Raw genomic sequence first — 17,099 nt, 5'->3', positions numbered from 1 at the left:
CAAGGTGATGTTCAGTTCCCTCAGCAGCTCAGTGGCTCTCTGCTGGACTCTCTCCAGTAGTTCCTTGTACTCCTTGAACTGGGGAGCCCAGAACTGGATGCAGTATTCCAGATGAGCCCTCAGCAGGGCAGAGTAGAGAGGGAGGGAGACCCAAACAACCTGCTGGCAACACTCTTCTGAATGTACCCCAGGATGCTATTGGCCTTCTGGGCCATGAGGGCACGCTGCTAGCTCATGGTCAGCCTGCTGTCCAACACCAGCACTTCCAGGTCCTTTTCCTCAGATGTCAGCCCCTCTCTTGTACTGGTGCAGGGGGTTGTTCCTTCCCAGGTGCAGGATCCTCCATTTGCTCTTGGTGCACTTCATAGGTGCCCTCCCTTGCAGTCTGCCCAGCTCTCCAGTCTGTCCAGATCTCACTGGATGACAGCACAGTCTGAGGGGGTGTCAGCCACCCCTTCCAGTTTGGTATCACCAGGAAAGTGGCTGAGAGACACTGTTCCTTCATCCAGGTCATTGATGAATATGTCACTCAGACTGGACCCAGTATTGATCCCTGGGGAACACCACCAGTCACAGGCCTCCAAGAGACCTTTAGGTCTCATGCCCAAGAGTAATCCAAGATGCTTGCACTTGGCTGTTTGCCAGAGCAGATGTCAGTCATACCTAGCAACCCTCTCAGCACTTCCTGTCCCCAAATGTGCTGTGCCATCAATTGACAAGGGCCAGTACAGGATCCCTCTAGCATCACCCCAGCTTTACTGGTGCAGACTGAAGCTGCCCAGACCAGCACCTGGTGCACAGCACTTGAAGGACAGATGCTCGGGACAGTCTCCAGCACTCTGAGCACACAGGACCAAGCAACCCTTCCTCTGAAGCAAGCTGACCTGACCACCACAGATGGTGAGGGAGCTGAGCTGGGAGAGGAGGTGCATGGTTGTTCAAGTGCACCAGAACTTGAAGAAAAGGCAAATTCAGACTTCAGAGGTTCAGACAAAGCCTCCTCATCCTCCCCTGCTCATTGCCTTAGCATACATTACAGAGAGTGGGGGCAGGCTGGAGGCCAGAAGAGGTGAGGAACTAAAAAGCAACAAAGCCAGAGCTCAGGGGATGTTCTGCTCATCCCTGGCAAGCATGGGAGTGCTCCAGCAGCATCAGCTCCCCCACTTCTCTCACCAAGAGGGTTCTTCACAGAACTCCAGAACAGCAGGGCTTGGAAGGGGCCTCTGAAGATCAGCTAGTCCAGCTCTGCTGCTAGAGCAGGGTCATCCAGAGTCAGTCACTCACTTGATCTGTTTCTTACTTGATTTGTAGTGGAATTAAAAAAGCAGCCTAGGACTCACCCTGCTGTCCCCTCAGCCTCCAGCCTTCTACAGAATGAAAAGCCAAGCCCTGAGGGCAAGACAGGTGGCAAACAAAAGAAATGACAAAAGACAAAGAGCTCCTGCTTCCCAAAGGGTGCTTACACTACAAACTGTCCAGCTAACACACAAGCTCCCAGTTCCTTGGGTGACACAAGTCATTTCCTCTTTGCTTTAAAAGACCCTTTCCAAGCAGCTGAAGCTGAGCCTGGAGAAGCTTTGACTTTGAGCATGTGCCACAGACTCCCTCAGGAAGAGCTCTGCTGCAGAATGAAACCAACAGCAGAGCAGCCCTGCAGAAGGACTTCCTCTGGCATGGAAAAGGAAGAAGAACTCAGTCAAGATGAGCTTTGATTTTGAGCATGTGCCACAGACTCCCTCAGGAAGAGCTGCTGCAGAATGAAACCAACAGCAGAGCAGCCCTGCAGAAGGACTTCCTCTGGCATGGAAAAGGAAGAAGAACTCAGTCAAGATGAGCTTTGATTTTGAGCATGTGCCACAGACTCCCTCAGGAAGAGCTGCTGCAGAATGAAACCAATACCAGAGCAGCCCTGCAGAAGGACTTCCCCTAGCAGAACTCAAGTCAAGATGAGCTTTGATTTTGAGCATGTGCCACAGACTCCCTCAGGAAGAGCTCTGCTGCAGAATGAAACCAACAGCAGAGCAGCCCTGCAGAAGGATTTCCTCTGGCATGGAAAAGGAGGAAGAACTCAACCAAGGTAAGCAAGGCACTGAATGCTTCATTACCTGCAGACACTGATGTGTCTTCATGGCAACCAGCCACTGGGAAATATTTTATGCAAACATGTTGCAGAAAATAAATGAAGTTAAATGTTAAAAGGGTGCTCCAGGTTAGGACTGCTTCTGGTCTTTTTCATTTTACCTCTTGCCTTGCTTTGTCCAGCTTCCCATTAGCTGAACAGCTCACACAAGAACTTGAAATCAGTCCTGCCTCGGTACAAGACAGACCCAGACACCCTGGAGCATGTCCAGTGAAGGGCCACAAAGATGATTAAGAGACCAAGGCATCTTTCATAGGAGGAGAGGCTGGGAGACCTGAGACTGCTCAGTCTGAAAAAGCTCAGGAGGGAGCTTAACAATGGCTTTTAAGTCTCTGCTGTGTAAAGAAGACAGAGCAGCTCTTCTCGGTGGTGTCCATCTACACACAAGGAAGCACATTGACTGTGAGGGTGGTCAAACACTGACACAGCTGGCTCAGAGAGGTTGTGCCATCTCCATCCTGGGTGAAGTCTCAACTCAGCAGGACACTGTCCTCTCACAGATGAGCCTGCCTGCACAGGTAATGGGAACTAGACCCATCACCTCCCACCTCAACCCTTCCTTGACCTTCCCGACACAGACACAGGAACGGCTCAGTGCTGCCATTCCTCACTGGAAAGTCAGCAGCTGCCAGAAATTTGATGCAACAGCTCCTTAACTGAGAGGAAACTGAAGAAAACACTGCCAAGGACAAACTGAGCTGCCACAACCACAAACCTGCCAAGGAAAGAGCAGGCAGCACAAGCATTCTAGCCTGCCGTGGCAACAAATGCTCCTGGGCAGCTAGGTCTGGGGGATTCAGCTGCTGTTAGAGAGACACCAGCAGCAGCACCTACTGCACAGGAAGCTCCCCAGCAAGGGAAGGAGCCCATCAGTGGGTGGCAGCACTCCCTGCTGAGTGCTGTCCCTGACACAGAAAGAAATCCCTGCTTCATGACTGTACCGTGGGTGTGCAACAGAGTCCTGTCCAAGGGGTCTTTAGCAGCACAAACATCCTTGCCTCGCTCGTGAACCTTCTCTCTCTAGAAAAGACAAAACAGATGAAAGAAAAAGGATTAAAAGGACTAATCTTTTTATTTCCTTTTGAAGCAGAATGTTCAGAGTGTTTTCTGGCAAGTTTGTGATAGGTTTCTGTTTCCACTTATGAGCTCAGATGTTGTTTGTCCAGGTGAAAGGTGACAGAAAGTTCACCCTGCAGTCACTGTGCTGGCTTCCCCCCACCACCACCACCCCCCAGTTTCTTTACATCTCAAGAGAAAAAGAAAACAAAATCTATTGCAGAGGTGTAATAACTTCTCTGCACACTGAGCTATGACCCCAGAGCAGCTGCAATCACAAATGCAAACCCCCACTTGCTGTAAAGCCAGGAATCGCATCAGCACAGGGTGAATGGCTTTTCAGTGCTAAATTCAGTCAGACCACAGCAGGAATCCCTTTCACACCCTGTCCCTGAGGACCTTGCTGAAACCATGCCCATGGATTGTGGTTCATAGAATCACAGAATGGTCTGGGTTGAAGGGGACCTCCAAAGATCATCCAGCCCAACCCCATCCGCAGTCAGGTTGCCCAGAGCCCTGTTGAGCCTCACCTTGAGTACCTCGACCTCAACCACCTCTCTGGGCAACCTGTTCCAGTGCTCAACCACTGCCACAGTAAAGAACTTTTTCCTAACATCCAACACAATTCTCTCTGCTCCAAGCCTGGACTCTTCATGGGCTTGTTGTGCCCCAAATGCAGGACCCAGCTCTTGGCCTTGTTGAGTCTCATCCCACTGGCCTCAGCCCATGGATGCAGCCTCTGCAGGTCTCTCTGCAGATCCTTCTTACCCACCAGCAGCTCCACACTCCCTCCCAGCTCAGTGCCTCCTGCAAACTGACTGAGGGTGCCTGGATCTCCTCAAACAGCTCATGGATAGAGACACTAAAGAGAACTGGCCCCAGCACTGAGCTCTGGGGAACACCACTGGTGAGTGGCCACCAACTGCAGTTAACTCCATTCCCCAGCACTCTCTGGGCCCAGCCATCAGCCAGCTCCTACCCCAGCAAAGCAGCCCCTTCCAGTCATTGCCCTACACTCTGATTTGCACAGATTGGCTCTCAAACATTTGAAATGCTGAACACCTAAGCTAGTGGCAGCAGTTCAGTTACAGACCAATCCCCTTCCACACGCTCTGTGTTGGACACAAGGAACACTTCCTGGAGCCCCTTTTGTGCAAGCAACAACACGTGAGGAAGTGGCAAAGCAAGGAAGGAGAAAACAGTGGCAGACTTCTCTGTGTTCTTTCACTCAGAATCTCCCCAGACCACCACATACTTCCTGGCAGCTGCATTTTTAAGAGTCTCTTACTGGCTCTGGTGTTCTTAGATGCCACTTAAAACACTCCTGTTACAAAAGACCCCATTAAGACACCAGGCCTGTTTGGAGTTTAGGAACTTCATGTAGAGTATTTTAATCAGAGAGTCTTCAAAAGTATCTCTCCAGTCCTTGCTGCACATAATCCTGCTCTGGGCTGGATCTGATGGTCTGAACTGTAAAGCCCAACCATTACACAGTCCTTACAAAAAAAAGGGACTCTTCATCCTGAGAACCAACAGGAACTCTAAGTCCTGGTGCAGAGTTCCAAATTCAACAATACCAATTAAGGAAACAAAACAGTATGGAATTGCCTGAAGGGGACTTAGTTGGCACTTTGCATGCTGCAAAAGGTGACAAACCAGGAAAGTCACAGTATCACAGTGTAACTAAGGTTGGAAGAAACCTCGAGGATCATCGAGTCCAACCTATCAACACAGACGTCATGACTAGACCATGGCACCAAGTGCCACATCCAGTCTCCTCTTGAACACCTCCAGGGATGGTGACTCCACCACCTCCCTGGGCAGCACATTCCAATGACGAACGACTCGCTCGGTGAAGAACTTTCTCCTCACCTCGAGTCTAAACCTCCCCTGGTGCAGCTTGAAACTGTGTCCTCTTGTTCTGGTGCTGGTTGCCTGGGAGAAGAGACCAACCCCTGCCTGGCTACAACCACCTTTCAGGTAGTTGGAGAGCGCAATGAGGTCTCCCCTGAGCCTTCTCTTCTCCAGGCTAAACAACCCCAGCTCCCTCAGCCTCTCCTCACAGGGCTGTGTTCAAGGCCTCTCCCCAGCCTTGTTGCCCTTCTCTGGACACCTTCAAGTGTCTCAATGTCCTTCTTAAACTGAGGGGCCCAGACCTGGACACAGGACTCAAGGTGCAGCCTAACCAAAGCAGAGTACAGGGGCACAATGACTTCCCTGCTCCTGCTGGCCACACCATTCCTAATGCAGGCCAGGATGCCATTGGCCCTCTTGGCCACTTGGGCACACTGCTGGCTCATGTTCAGGCAGCTGTCAATCAGCACCCCCAGGTCCCTCTCTGTTTGGGAGCTCTCCAGCCACTCTGACCCCAGCCTGTAGCTCTGCATGGGGTTGTTGTGGCCAAAGTGCAGCACTTGGACTTGTTGAATGCCATCCCATTGGACTCTGCCCATCTGTCCAGTCAGTCGAGGTCCCTCTGCAGAGCCCTTCTGCCCTCTAACTGACCAACATCTGCTCCTAACTTGGGGTCATCTGCAAACTTGCTGATGACTGACTCAACCCCCTCATCCAGATCATCAATGAAGATGTTAAAGAGGACAGGGCCCAGCACTGATCCCTGGGGGATGCCACTGGTGCCTGGCTGCCAGCTGGATGTGGCACCATTCACCACCACTCTCTGGGCTCAGCCCTCCAGCCAGTTCCTAACCCAGCACAGAGTGTAGTGGTCCAAGCCACGAGCTGACAGCTTAGCCAGCAGTCCTGTGAAGAGGCAACAAGCACTGAAGAGCAAATTAATGACCTCCTAGCAGGGCCAGTCTGCAGTGAGAAGGGGCTCAGGTCTCTGCCTGGCCCCCAGCAGCGGGTGGCTCCAAGCCTGGGCTCTTACCGGAGTGATCTCCTGTTGGTATAATGCAAAATGTTCCTTGGTGATCTGTGGGAGGTAGAATGAAGGCGTGACTTCAGTGTCCACAAAGTCCACTCCCCATGTTTTTGTAAAGAAATCAGATTCCCTTTTTGCTAACCTAGGGTCATTTAGTGCTGCTGGGAGATTGACTTTGGAATGATAGATAGTCCATCTGTGCTGGTCCACAACTAGAGATGGGCTGTCGCATAGGTTACTGGGATCACCTGCAGCACAAAAGACAAAACAGATGGGTGAGGTGAGGTGAGACACTGAGGGTTGCATTCTTGCTGAAATAGCACCCTTAAGCAAACCATGATCTCACAATCCCACAGCAGAGCAGTTACCTCTGCAGAAGACACAGGACATGAGATCAGTTACCTCTGCAGAAAGGATATCTCCCTCCTGCAACACTTGTAACTGCCATTGCTTCTCTCAGACTAAGCAAGCATTGAGCACAGCAGAGTACTCACATGCATTGAGGGTATTTAGCTCATCTGCATTTAGCTTCTACTTCAGAGAGCAAAATCCCAACCACCAACAGGTTTGTGTTGATCTGAACCTGAACACAAAGGCAGCTGAAATCCATCAGCACTGGATTTCACAACTCTTAAGGTCCCACCCCACCTACTCCTTTTCAGAAACTAAGCTTTTGTGTGCCACAGCTTGATTGTGGGATCAAAACCTGCAGAGGTGGTCTCCCTTCAGCCTCCTCTTTCCCATGCTGAACAACCCCAGTACTCTCAGCTGCTCCCCACCAGCCCTGCTCTCTAGGCCCTTCCCCAACTTCTGTGCCCTTCTCTGGACCTGCTCCAGCCCCTCAACGTACTTCTTGGAGTGAGGGCCCCAAAACTGAATCCAGCACTCAAGATGTGGCCTCCTCAGTGCTGAGTCCTGCTGGCCACACCATTGCTGATCCAGGCCAGGCCGCTGGTGGCCTCCTTGCCCACCTGGGCACCCCCCGGCTCATCTCCAGCCAGCTGCCCACCAACACCCCCAGGGCTTTCTCTGCTGGGCACTTTGCAGCCACTCTGCCCCAAGCCTGGAGCGCCCACAGGGTTGTTGTGCCCCAAATGCAGGATCCAACCCTTGGCCTTCTCATCCCACTGGCCTCAGCCCATGGATGCAGCCTGTGCAGGTCCCTCTGCAGAGCCTTCCTGCCCTGCAGCAGCTCCACACTGCCTCCCAGCTCAGTGCCATCTGCAAAAAGACTGAGGGTGCCTGGATCCCCTCATCCAGATCAGGGATAAAGATATTAGAGAGAACTGGCCCCAGCACTGAGCCCTGGGGAACACCACTGGTGAGTGGCCACCAGTGGAGTCAATTTCACTCACTACAATAGCCCTAGAGACTCATGACAGTGCTGGAGAGAGGTCTTGGTCTCTTGCAACCTACTGTAAGAGGACTGGGCTGTAGCACAGGAGTCCAAGCATGCTGGACATGCCGGTTACAGGCTCTGACAGTACACACCATGGCCTCTTCTTGCATCACAACTACCCTGTTGAATCACACAAGAAAGATCCCACCTATACTGCAAGCATCTAAAGCACAGGCTGCAGACTGGCATTCCTGCTCTGCCTCCAGGGGACACTGCCAGCTATGAAGCAGCGACAGCAGGGGCTCAGCGCGCCACCCCCAGCACAGGAGAGCCCCTGGCCCAGCACTTGTGCCCAGGTCAGCACAGCCAGCTGCCCTGCCCCACCTCCTGCAGAGCAGGCTCACCTGTGGGCTCCTTGGGGCACACGTCGGGCAGTGACTGCGTGGGGCGGAAGCACTTGGTGGCCTCCAGCTCCTTCTTGAAGAAAGCATCGCCGGCGTTGGGCTGAGGCACTGGTGAGGAACTGTGGCGTGAGGCCATTGCATAGAGACACCTCTGGGCAAAACCTGCGAGAGACAGCAAGCAGCCAGGCTTTAATCAGGGCCTGCTAACAGATCCCACCCCAGCACTGCCACCCCAGCAGCCACACAACAGGGTTTGCGACTGCAGCCCCTTCCCTGGCACAGCTCAGCAAGGCACAGCTCATCTGAGACCCCCACAGCAGAGGCTGAGCACAACCTCCCAGCCCACTTTCCCCCACAGCTCCAGGATCAGGGGATAGTATCAGTATCAGACAGGACTGGAAGGGGCCACAAGGATCATCTAGTTCCAACCCCCCTGCCATGGGCAGGGACACCCCACACTAGATCAGGCTGGACAGAGCCTCATCCAGCCTGAGCTTAAACACCGCCAGGGATGGGGCCCCGACCACCTCCCTGGACATCCCATTCCAGGGCTTCACTCTCATGGTGAAGAACTTCCTCCTCACATCCAGCCTGAATCTCCCTACCTCAAGCTTCATTCCATTCCCCCTAGTCCTATCACTACCTGACATCCTGAGCAGTCCTTCCCCAGCCTTCCTGTAGGCCCCCTTCAGATACTGGAAGGCCACAATTAGGTCACCTCAGAGCCTAGCTTCCTGCACCCAGCACCATTACAGCTGGGTGTTTAAAAAGCCTTCCAGGCACTTCTTCCCTTCTGTTGCCATCTCTCTTGCAGCCACAGTGCACACCTTCACTCCAGAACTTCCTCAGAGTCAGGAACATTGGGTGGACAAATGTGGAGCCTTCCACCCCCTCTGCCCTCCTACCTACTATCCTCCACGATGGCCAGGAACAGATCCCCTGTGGCAGCTTCTGCTGTCCTGGGGGCTGCACTCCACAGCAACCATGACAACCCAGGCAGAGCAAAGAGAGGGAGACAAATGATCATAGAATCATCCAGGCCAGAAAGGACCTCTGAGATCATCAAGTCCAGCCATGACCTCAGTCTTCAAACAGCTGCTTTGCAGACCAGCAGCTAGTGGCAGTGAGACAAGCATCAGAAGACCCACCCCATCTGCATGATGGCTCTAGGGCAGGACTGAAAGCCTGGAAACTGTGGCATAACCACAGCTGAGGGAGCTCACAAAAAGCTGCCTATGCTCACCTCCAAGAAGCTTCCTGCAACTGCTCTCTACTCAAAAGGTGGACAGAAGATCCTGTGAGATCATGCCCAGGAAGGCTTAACTCCAGCCCACTACACATGAGGTGGGGCATTCCATGTCCTTGCTTTGTGGTGCTGCCTTAATAGCAGGACCCCACACCATGAGGGGCACTCTGCTTTCCAAGGAGGCCTACAGCCTATCTTCACAGTGCAGCCCAAGCCAGCAACAGCTACACATGGGGTATAGGAATTGAAACCAGGGGGCTGCAGACAGATCAGGGTCTGGAGGGCACATTCAGCTTTCATCCTTTGCATCAGGAAGATCCACAACCCAACCTTCCATGGCTGCCCAGGAAACCAGAGGTCATTGGCAGAGAGAAAACAATTAAACCCCAGTTCAAACAGCTCCAGAGTGAGGAGTGTCCTCATAGTCTTCAGCTGAATTTTAAGCTCCCCACTTGCAAATGAACAGCCTGGATAATGTGACAGCAGAGCTGCACAACATCCAGCTCTACACAAAGCTGCACCTCCATCAAAGCCCTGCTTGAGTCAGAGTGATGAGAGGTTTGAGCTCGTTAACACATCTCCATAAGGTGGCAGCTCAGAGAATGCCCCTCCTAAGGGAAGGCCTCTTGGCCTTCAAGGAGAAAGAAACACACCCAGCAGGGTGCCCCTAAGAGACACCTGAATGACCACCCCGAGAAGGAGCACAAAGAGAGAAGTGCCTTTGAACTTCAGCGGCTGGAGCAGGCACTGAAGGATGACTGTAAGTCACCCTGTCAACTTCTAACAGCAGAACATCAATTACAGCAAAAGCCAAGAGCTCTCCAAAGGAGGCTGGAAGTGTCCTACAGAAGAGCTTTAGAGCTGAGTCCAGACATGGGCATGCATCCAAGCTAAGGGCAGGGCCCACAAGGAGTAACAAACACATATTCTACCCAAACATCTGTCCAGTGGGCACCACTCCTGATGTTCACTTGCCTCTCTCCTCTTCTTGAAGCCCTCACTCCAAGAACAACATTGAAGCCAAGCACTTCACAGACAAACCAAACTAGAACCAGCCTTCCCAATCAGCACTTTTAGGTAGGCAACAACATTCAGGCTGATCTGTTGGGAGAGCAGCTCTGGGGAAAAGGACATAGGGATCCTGGTGGATAGAAGGATGCCCATGAGCCAGCATAGTGCCCTTGTGGCCAAGAAGGCCAAAGGCATCCTGGGGTGGATTAGAAGGTCTACAGTGAGTAGGCCGAGAGAGGTTCTCCCATCCCTCTACTCTCCTGCCCCCTCCCCTCCTGCCCTGCTGAGGCCACATCTGGAATATTGTGTCCAGTTCTGGGCCCTTCAGTTCAAGTACCTCAGCAAACTGCTGCAGAGAGTCCACCACAGGGCCACAGAGCTGCTGCAGGCAGTGGAACACCTCCCTGTGAGGCCAGGCTGAGGGAGCTCTGGGGCTTGGAGCAGAGGAGCCTGAGGGCTGCCCTCACTGCTGGTGATCAAGATGCGCAGGGCAGTGTGGGGAGGATGGAGCCAGGCTCTGCTCAGGGATATCCAAGGGCAGCACAAGGGGCACTGGGGGCAAGCTGGAGCAGGGCAGGTGCCACAGGAGGGAAGGGAAGGGAAAACTTTGTCAGTGTGAGGGTGCTGGAGGCCTGGAGCAGACTGCCCAGAGAGGTTGTGGAGTCTCCTTCTCTGCAGCCTTTCCAACCCCACCTGGCTGTGTTCCTGTGTGCCCTGCCCTGGGTGCCCCTGGCAGGGGGGTTGGGCTGGGTGATCTCTGGAGGTGCCTTCCAACCCCTAATGTTCTGTGACTCTGTGAGAACCATTTGCTGATTTCAACACACACAGAACAGTGACACTGAAGCAAAGTGGTGCAGGTTACTTTAACTCACTCAACTTTAACTCCATTTAGCTGCATTTCACTTGCACTCAACTTACCCTGCAGGAGCTCTGCAAAATGAATGAGGCAAAGGGGAGTCCCCTGAGCCCCCTGCTTTGAAGAGCACCTGTGCAGCAGTGAGAGCATGCAACTGGGGAACTTCAGGGCATCAGTGCTTAAATGACAGACAACTGTAACTGGGGGAGAGTGACTCTGCTTTCTCCACCAGCCACCATGAGTTGCTCCCACTTTGCCTAGCAGTGCCTCTTCAACTCAGACCATGAAAAACCCTCTAAGGCTTAGGTACCAGAGTGAGGACAGAGATACTGAGAGGATTACAGCTGGCTTTGCAGTGTGCCTTCAACCTGTTCCACCTGCTGCAGGGACACAGCATGCAAAATGAACAGGAATCGACTCTCTCACTGTAAGGCCTTTGGATTGTGGCCAGCTTGGGTTTCCCAGTTACTGGAGAGCGTCCAACAGAGGCTACAAGGATACAGGGCCTGGAACATCTGTCTCATGAGGAAAGGCTGAGAGCCCTGAGGCTGTTTGGTCTGGAGAGGAGAAGGCTGAGAGGGGATCTGATCAACATCTGTCAGTATCTGAGCGGTGGGGGGGCAAGAAGAAGGTGCCCAGTGATAGGAGAAGAGGCAGTGGACACAAAGTGGAACCCAGGAGGTTCCACCTCAACATGAGGAGAAAGTTCTTGGGTGAGAGGGTGCTGGAGCAAGCTGCCCAGAGATGCTGTGGAGTCTCCAAGACCAGTCTGGCTGTGTTCCTGTGTGAACTGCCTGGCTGATCCTGCTCTGGCAGGGAGGCTGGGCTGGAGGATTTCTGGCCAGCCTTTCCAACCCCTCCACTCTGTGATTCCAGCACTGAAGTCAAACACAAAGCTTTCCTTTTTCAAAAGTCAACTCCCACAGCCATGAGGACAGCTTTGGTGGCTGGAGTTTGAGGGTTTGTATGTGCTGTGTCCTTACAGCCCAAGACACAGGGAGATTAATATTTCACATCCAACAGTTTCCATATTCATGTCTCTCTACAAACATGCTATCAGAAGAGGTGAGAACCACCCTGTTTCCTCACTTTGGGGCAGTTTCCTCTCACTGTCACCACCCCATTCTCTATTTCCTACTTCAGGTAACAGCTTTCCATCAGTTAATGATTTTGCACAGGGAAGTTCCAGGTCTGCAGACTGTCATCAGTAACACAAACTGGACTTCACAAAGCCAGCACAACCCCTGCAAGGTGCCTGAGCTGAGCCTCAATCTGTGCACTCCAAAAGGCCCAGTTTCTCTTTTCTCTGCACTCTCCCTCCCAAATGAAAACAAACCTACAGCCCACCCACAATTACCTTCAGAAGACAGTGCTACTCCAAGGGTCACACAGAGCCCAGCAGCTCCAGGCTCCAGCTCATTCAAACAAGCTTCTCTCCATTTTGACTTCTGAAATAGCAGCAGCTGAGAAGGGTCACTAAGTGCCTAGGGGACAGAGCCCAGGGTCTTCCACTGCCTGTACACAAACCCTGAGCAAGTTCTCCTCTCAGAAATCCACATGGTCCGCAATGAGACACAGCTGGACACCACCAGGTACTTCTCAAGAGGTGAGACAAGGAGAACTTTCCCTCTGAACAGAAGTGGCATGCTAAAGTCCCTGCTGCTCCTCATGGTTTGTCTGGCAACAACAGAGTGAAATCAAAACATTTTTAAGTACTGTTCTGGTTGGCCAACATCCTCTGGAAGAGAAAACCATCTGAAACCACCCACAAGTCACACTCCATGTCACCACTTCCAGATGAAGTGACAAATACTGAATCCCAGACTGCTCTGGGCTGGAAGAGACCTCTAGAGAGGCTCCCACTGCCTATATAGAGGCTCCATTGGCCTGTATAGAGGCTCCCAGGGGTGTAGAGAGTCTCCATAAGGCTCTATAGAGGCTCCCACAGGCTCTACAGAGCCATAGGCTTCTGTAGAGGCTCCATAGGCCTCTACAGAGGTTCCCACTGTCTATATAGTGGCTGCATAGGCCTCTATAGTGGCTCCAATGGTCAATAAAGAGGTGCCTTAGACCTCCATAGAGACGCCCAAGGGCTCTACAGAGGCTCCACAGGCCTCTACACAGGCAACCCCAATCTATATAGAGGCTCCATCAGCCTCCATAGAGGCTGCATAGGCCTCTATAGAGGATACCATGGTCTATATAAAGGCTCCAATGGTCAATATAGAGGCTCCATAGAGCTCTACAGAGGCTCCAACAGTCAATATAGAGGCTCCACAGACCTCTACAGAGGCTCCAACAGTCAATATAGAGGCTTCAAAGACCTCTATAGAGGCTCCAACAGTCAATATAGAGGCTTCAAAGACCTCTACAGAGGCTCCAACAGTCAATATAGAGGCTTCAAAGACCTCTACAGAGGCTCCAACAGTCAATATAGAGGCTTCAAAGACCTCTACAGAGGCTCCAACAGTCAATATAGAGGCTTCAAAGACCTCTATAGAGGCTCCAACAGTCAATATAGAGGCTTCAAAGACCTCTATAGAGGCTCCAACAGTCAATATAGAGGCTTCAAAGACCTCTATAGAGGCTCCAACAGTCAATATAGAGGCTTCAAAGAGGCTGTTCAGCCTGGAAAGGAGAAGGCTCCAAGGAGACCTCAGAGCTGCATTTCAGTATCTGAAGGGGACCAACAGGAAGGCTGGGGAGGGACTGTTCAGAAGGGCCTGTGGGGATAGGACAAAGAGCAATGGTTTGAAACTGGAGAAGGACAGAGTTAGACTGGACCTCAGGAGGAAGTTCTGCAGTGAGAGTGGTGAGACACTGGCACAGGCTGCCCAGGGCTGGGGTTGAGGCCCTGTCCCTGGAGACATTCAAGCTCAGCCTGGCTGTGTCCCTGTGCAGCCTGCTCTAGCTGGAGCTGTCCCCACTGAGTGCAGGGGGATTGGACAAGATGCCCTTGGAGGCAGTCTGTGACTCGGTGACTCGCTCTGCAGGGCAAGCACTCAGCAAACACCACCGCCAGAGCTTCCCCTCGGTGAGCAGCGCAGGGGCCACCCCCTGCTGAGAGTTCTTGTGGGGCCAACGCTTGCCCAGCAGAGGACTAGATGAAACAGACCAGCTCCACTGACATCACCTTCTTTTCATCCCTCAAAGAGCTCCCATTTACAAGCAGAATAAATACTTCCATAAGTGCTCAAAAACCAGGGGGGATGCTGCTACATTCACAATGCCAAACACTCCAAGGAAGGGCTTCCAGTACTGGGTAAAACTGATGTGAAGTCTCTGCCATATGGCAAGGTACCAGAGATGCTACCCTGACTCCAACAACCTCACATGCACCTCCATGTCCAGCATGGATCCTTCCTTGCTTCCAACCCCAGATGAACAGTTTAAATAGTCCAGCTGAGATGAGCATCACCTCTGACCAGGAAACAGATCCTCCATTTCTGACCAAAAGTGAAAGACATTAGGAGTCCTTAACCTTTTGAAAGGAACACTCAGATCTTTACCTAAAACCTAGCACTCAGGTGAAATGGGTGCAGAGAGGTTATAAATATGGGGAAGACAAACCCCAGACATGCTGGTAAATCTCTCCTTGGACTTAAGCATCTGTGGCACCAGAAACAGTGATGCAGAACACCCATTTACAGTTCTCCTTTCTCTGTTGAGGCTGCATTCATAAAGTAGGATGAGGCATACACAAAATAAAGTGGAAAAAGAAAGAAAAGAAGAAGAAACAGAAGAAAACCGAGCCTCACAGCTGGAAGGATGCTGAGATGTTCATGGCCCTTCCCTCCTCTTCTTGAGAAGCTCGCAGCTCCTCATCCCCTCAGCAGTCTGAGGCAGGAAGCAGAAGCAGCTTCCACACAAAGCTGCTGCCCCAAAAGCAGAAACAATACCCACTGGATTCCATTTCCCAACTGCTTCCCCCTCCAACTGCCAGACCTAGCCTGTGGTCTGCTTCCTCCAACCCCTCTGGTGGCTCCTGACACTTCTCAGGCACACAGGGTTTCTGCTCACCCTTGGGAAGGGACATCTCCCTCTCCCAGGAAGTTTGTGCTGTCAACAGGAAGGTACACACCAGGCTCCTGCTTACAGAGGAAGGAGGGAAGACAAGAGGGAAACCCAGGGCAGATTCTGTTACTGGTGAACGGTATAGGAGAGAGTGAGGTGCTTCTCAGTGGGCAGCCTTTGGACCTCAGTTACGGAGCTGCCCACAGGATGCACAGCAGCTTTTGCTTGGACAGCCACAGGTCTCCTTTCAACTAGTTCACCTGAGGCATTGTTCTCCTCCCCAAGAGTCCGACAGAAGCACCACCTGATGTCCCAAGAGCCTCAGAGGAACGACAGCTTTTGTCTGCCCCACAGCTTGGGCAAGAGTCACGCTGCCTCTCGGGCTCGAGTAGCAACTACTGCAGCAACGGCACTAACCAACATCCTGCAGATGGGTTTGTCACCAGGAGCATTCTGTCACAGGGCTGCACAGCAGCTGTGGCTGTACAGGGCCACAGCTGCACAAAGCCCACGGGGACTTCTCATGCAGGGCACAGGTAAGACAGCAAAGCCGATACCCCACCTGTGCTTTAAGACTCCCAAACCCACAACAGGGCAGGCAAGAGTATTGTTTGAAACAGGTACTTTAGACATTGGGGAGCACAAACCCTGAGCGTTTTAGGTACTCTAAGACAAACTGAGAAGGAAAACCAACAGCAGTAAAATGCTGATGGTCAGAGCTGGGCAGCCAGAGAGAGAAAGCAATCTTTTTGTTGCCGTTGAAGGCACTGGAGGCTGATCTTGTACAGACACACACAGGTGTTCCTCTCCACGGGACACACCGTGTTGGAAAAACTATGGCAAGGAAAGGTAATAAATGACCTTTGCCTGGGCACACGATTTGGGAACCATCTACCAAGCCAGCAGCCCTCACAGCCCCACAAACAAATCCTTAACGGTCCCACACCCCAGTCTAACACACACATCGTGTGCCAGCAGTACTGAGAGCCACCCCCCACCCTCCCAAAAAGCCTCTCCCAAACGTTCCTTCCCCGCACAGGAAAGCTGTGCCCGCAGAGCAGGCGAGGAGCCGGCCCTACCTCAGACAGAACACGCCAGGGTATCTCCGGGAGGCCGTCGTCATATCTCTCCCTGTCGCATCGTACGGAAAGCCGCCTGGTTTGAGAGCCCTGGGGACGGCGCGACGGTGACCTGCAGGCGAGACGCCCACATGAGAGAGGGCAGCGATGGCCGTGGCCGGGGCGGGCCGGGAGAGCCCGGCTTCACACGGACCCTCCCGCGGCAGCCCAACGCCTCCGGCCAGGCGCAGGCGCCGCTTGCAGGCACGGCGATTCCAGACAGCGCCCGGAGAGGGGGCGGGAGGCGTGTTACCATGGAAATGCAAACCGTGAATTTGCGGGGAAACGGGCAAAACCGGGCGGCAGCCCCCTGCGCCTCGAAGCCGCTGCTCCTTCCCCCCCCCCCCCGCGCCCTCCTCTCTTCCACACAGTGCGGGCCCTCACCCCCCCGGCCCCGCACCGGGCCGCGGACACAAAGGGCACCCGGGGAAAACGCAGCGTTCCCGGCCGCTCTCCTCCAGAGCCTCCCAGCCCGGGCAGACAGCTGCGCCGGCGGCCTAAGCGGCGCGGAGCTCCCCGCTGCCTACCTGCGGCGGCGGCGGCGGCGGGCGGCGCGGCCTAGCGCGGCGCCTCCACCGCGACACGTCGCTGCCCGACCCCGCGCAGGGCGGTGCTGGGCGGCGCGCAGGGAGCGGCGCGGCGCGGCGCGGCGCAGCGCAGGAAGCGGCCCGGGCGGCGGCGGCGGCGGGAGGGGCCAGGGCACGGCGGCACCGCCTCTCCCAGCCGCCCGGAGGAGGAGCCCGCCGTGCCGCGGCCGGCGGAAGGGGATGCCCTGCCTGCCTGCGTTGAGCGGGGCGGTTCCGGCCCTGGCTCTTCCGGCTCGGGCAGGCTGGAGGGGTGAGGAGCCTGCGGCGCAGCCGGGCAGGCAGAGCGGCTGGGGTGCGGGAAGATCCGCAGGGCGCCACGGCGAGGAACTGCCTCTTGAGAGGCTCTGTGAGTGCCCTCCCGGCCACGGCACCGCCAGCCGGGGCCGCGGGAGACCTCCCGGCCACAGCACCGCCAGCCAGGGCTGTGAGAGCCTCCAGGAATGAGCC

At 53.9% G+C, this 17,099-nt stretch overlaps 1 protein-coding gene across 2 annotated transcripts in view; it reads right to left on the bottom strand.

The window, feature by feature from the left end:
* The window catches only part of VPS54 (VPS54 subunit of GARP complex), a 55,054-nt gene extending 38,379 nt beyond the window's left edge, over positions 1–16,675 (bottom strand). The window contains exons 1-6 of one of the 2 annotated variants that reach the window (XM_068153003.1): positions 16,593–16,675; positions 16,027–16,138; positions 7,821–7,982; positions 6,220–6,325; positions 6,084–6,128; positions 3,082–3,160 (exon numbers count right to left, since the gene is read on the bottom strand). In XM_068153003.1, the coding sequence (XP_068009104.1) occupies positions 3,082–3,160; positions 6,084–6,128; positions 6,220–6,325; positions 7,821–7,956 (366 nt within the window). In that variant the 5' untranslated portion in view covers positions 7,957–7,982; positions 16,027–16,138; positions 16,593–16,675. Of the gene's footprint in view, positions 1–3,081; positions 3,161–6,083; positions 6,326–7,820; positions 7,983–16,026; positions 16,139–16,592 lie in introns of both variants that reach the window. The other variant, XM_068153002.1, reaches the window with a different exon arrangement.
* Between the last annotated feature and the right edge of the window lie 424 nt (positions 16,676–17,099).

Source organism: Melanerpes formicivorus, unplaced genomic scaffold (genome assembly GCF_026170545.1).
Source record: "Melanerpes formicivorus ecotype bairdi unplaced genomic scaffold, bMelFor1.0.p_v2 SCAF_25, whole genome shotgun sequence".
Classification (NCBI taxonomy): domain Eukaryota; kingdom Metazoa; phylum Chordata; class Aves; order Piciformes; family Picidae; genus Melanerpes; species Melanerpes formicivorus.
Note: the sequence above shows the minus strand (reverse complement) of the source record. Positions and strands in the feature narration are given on the sequence as shown.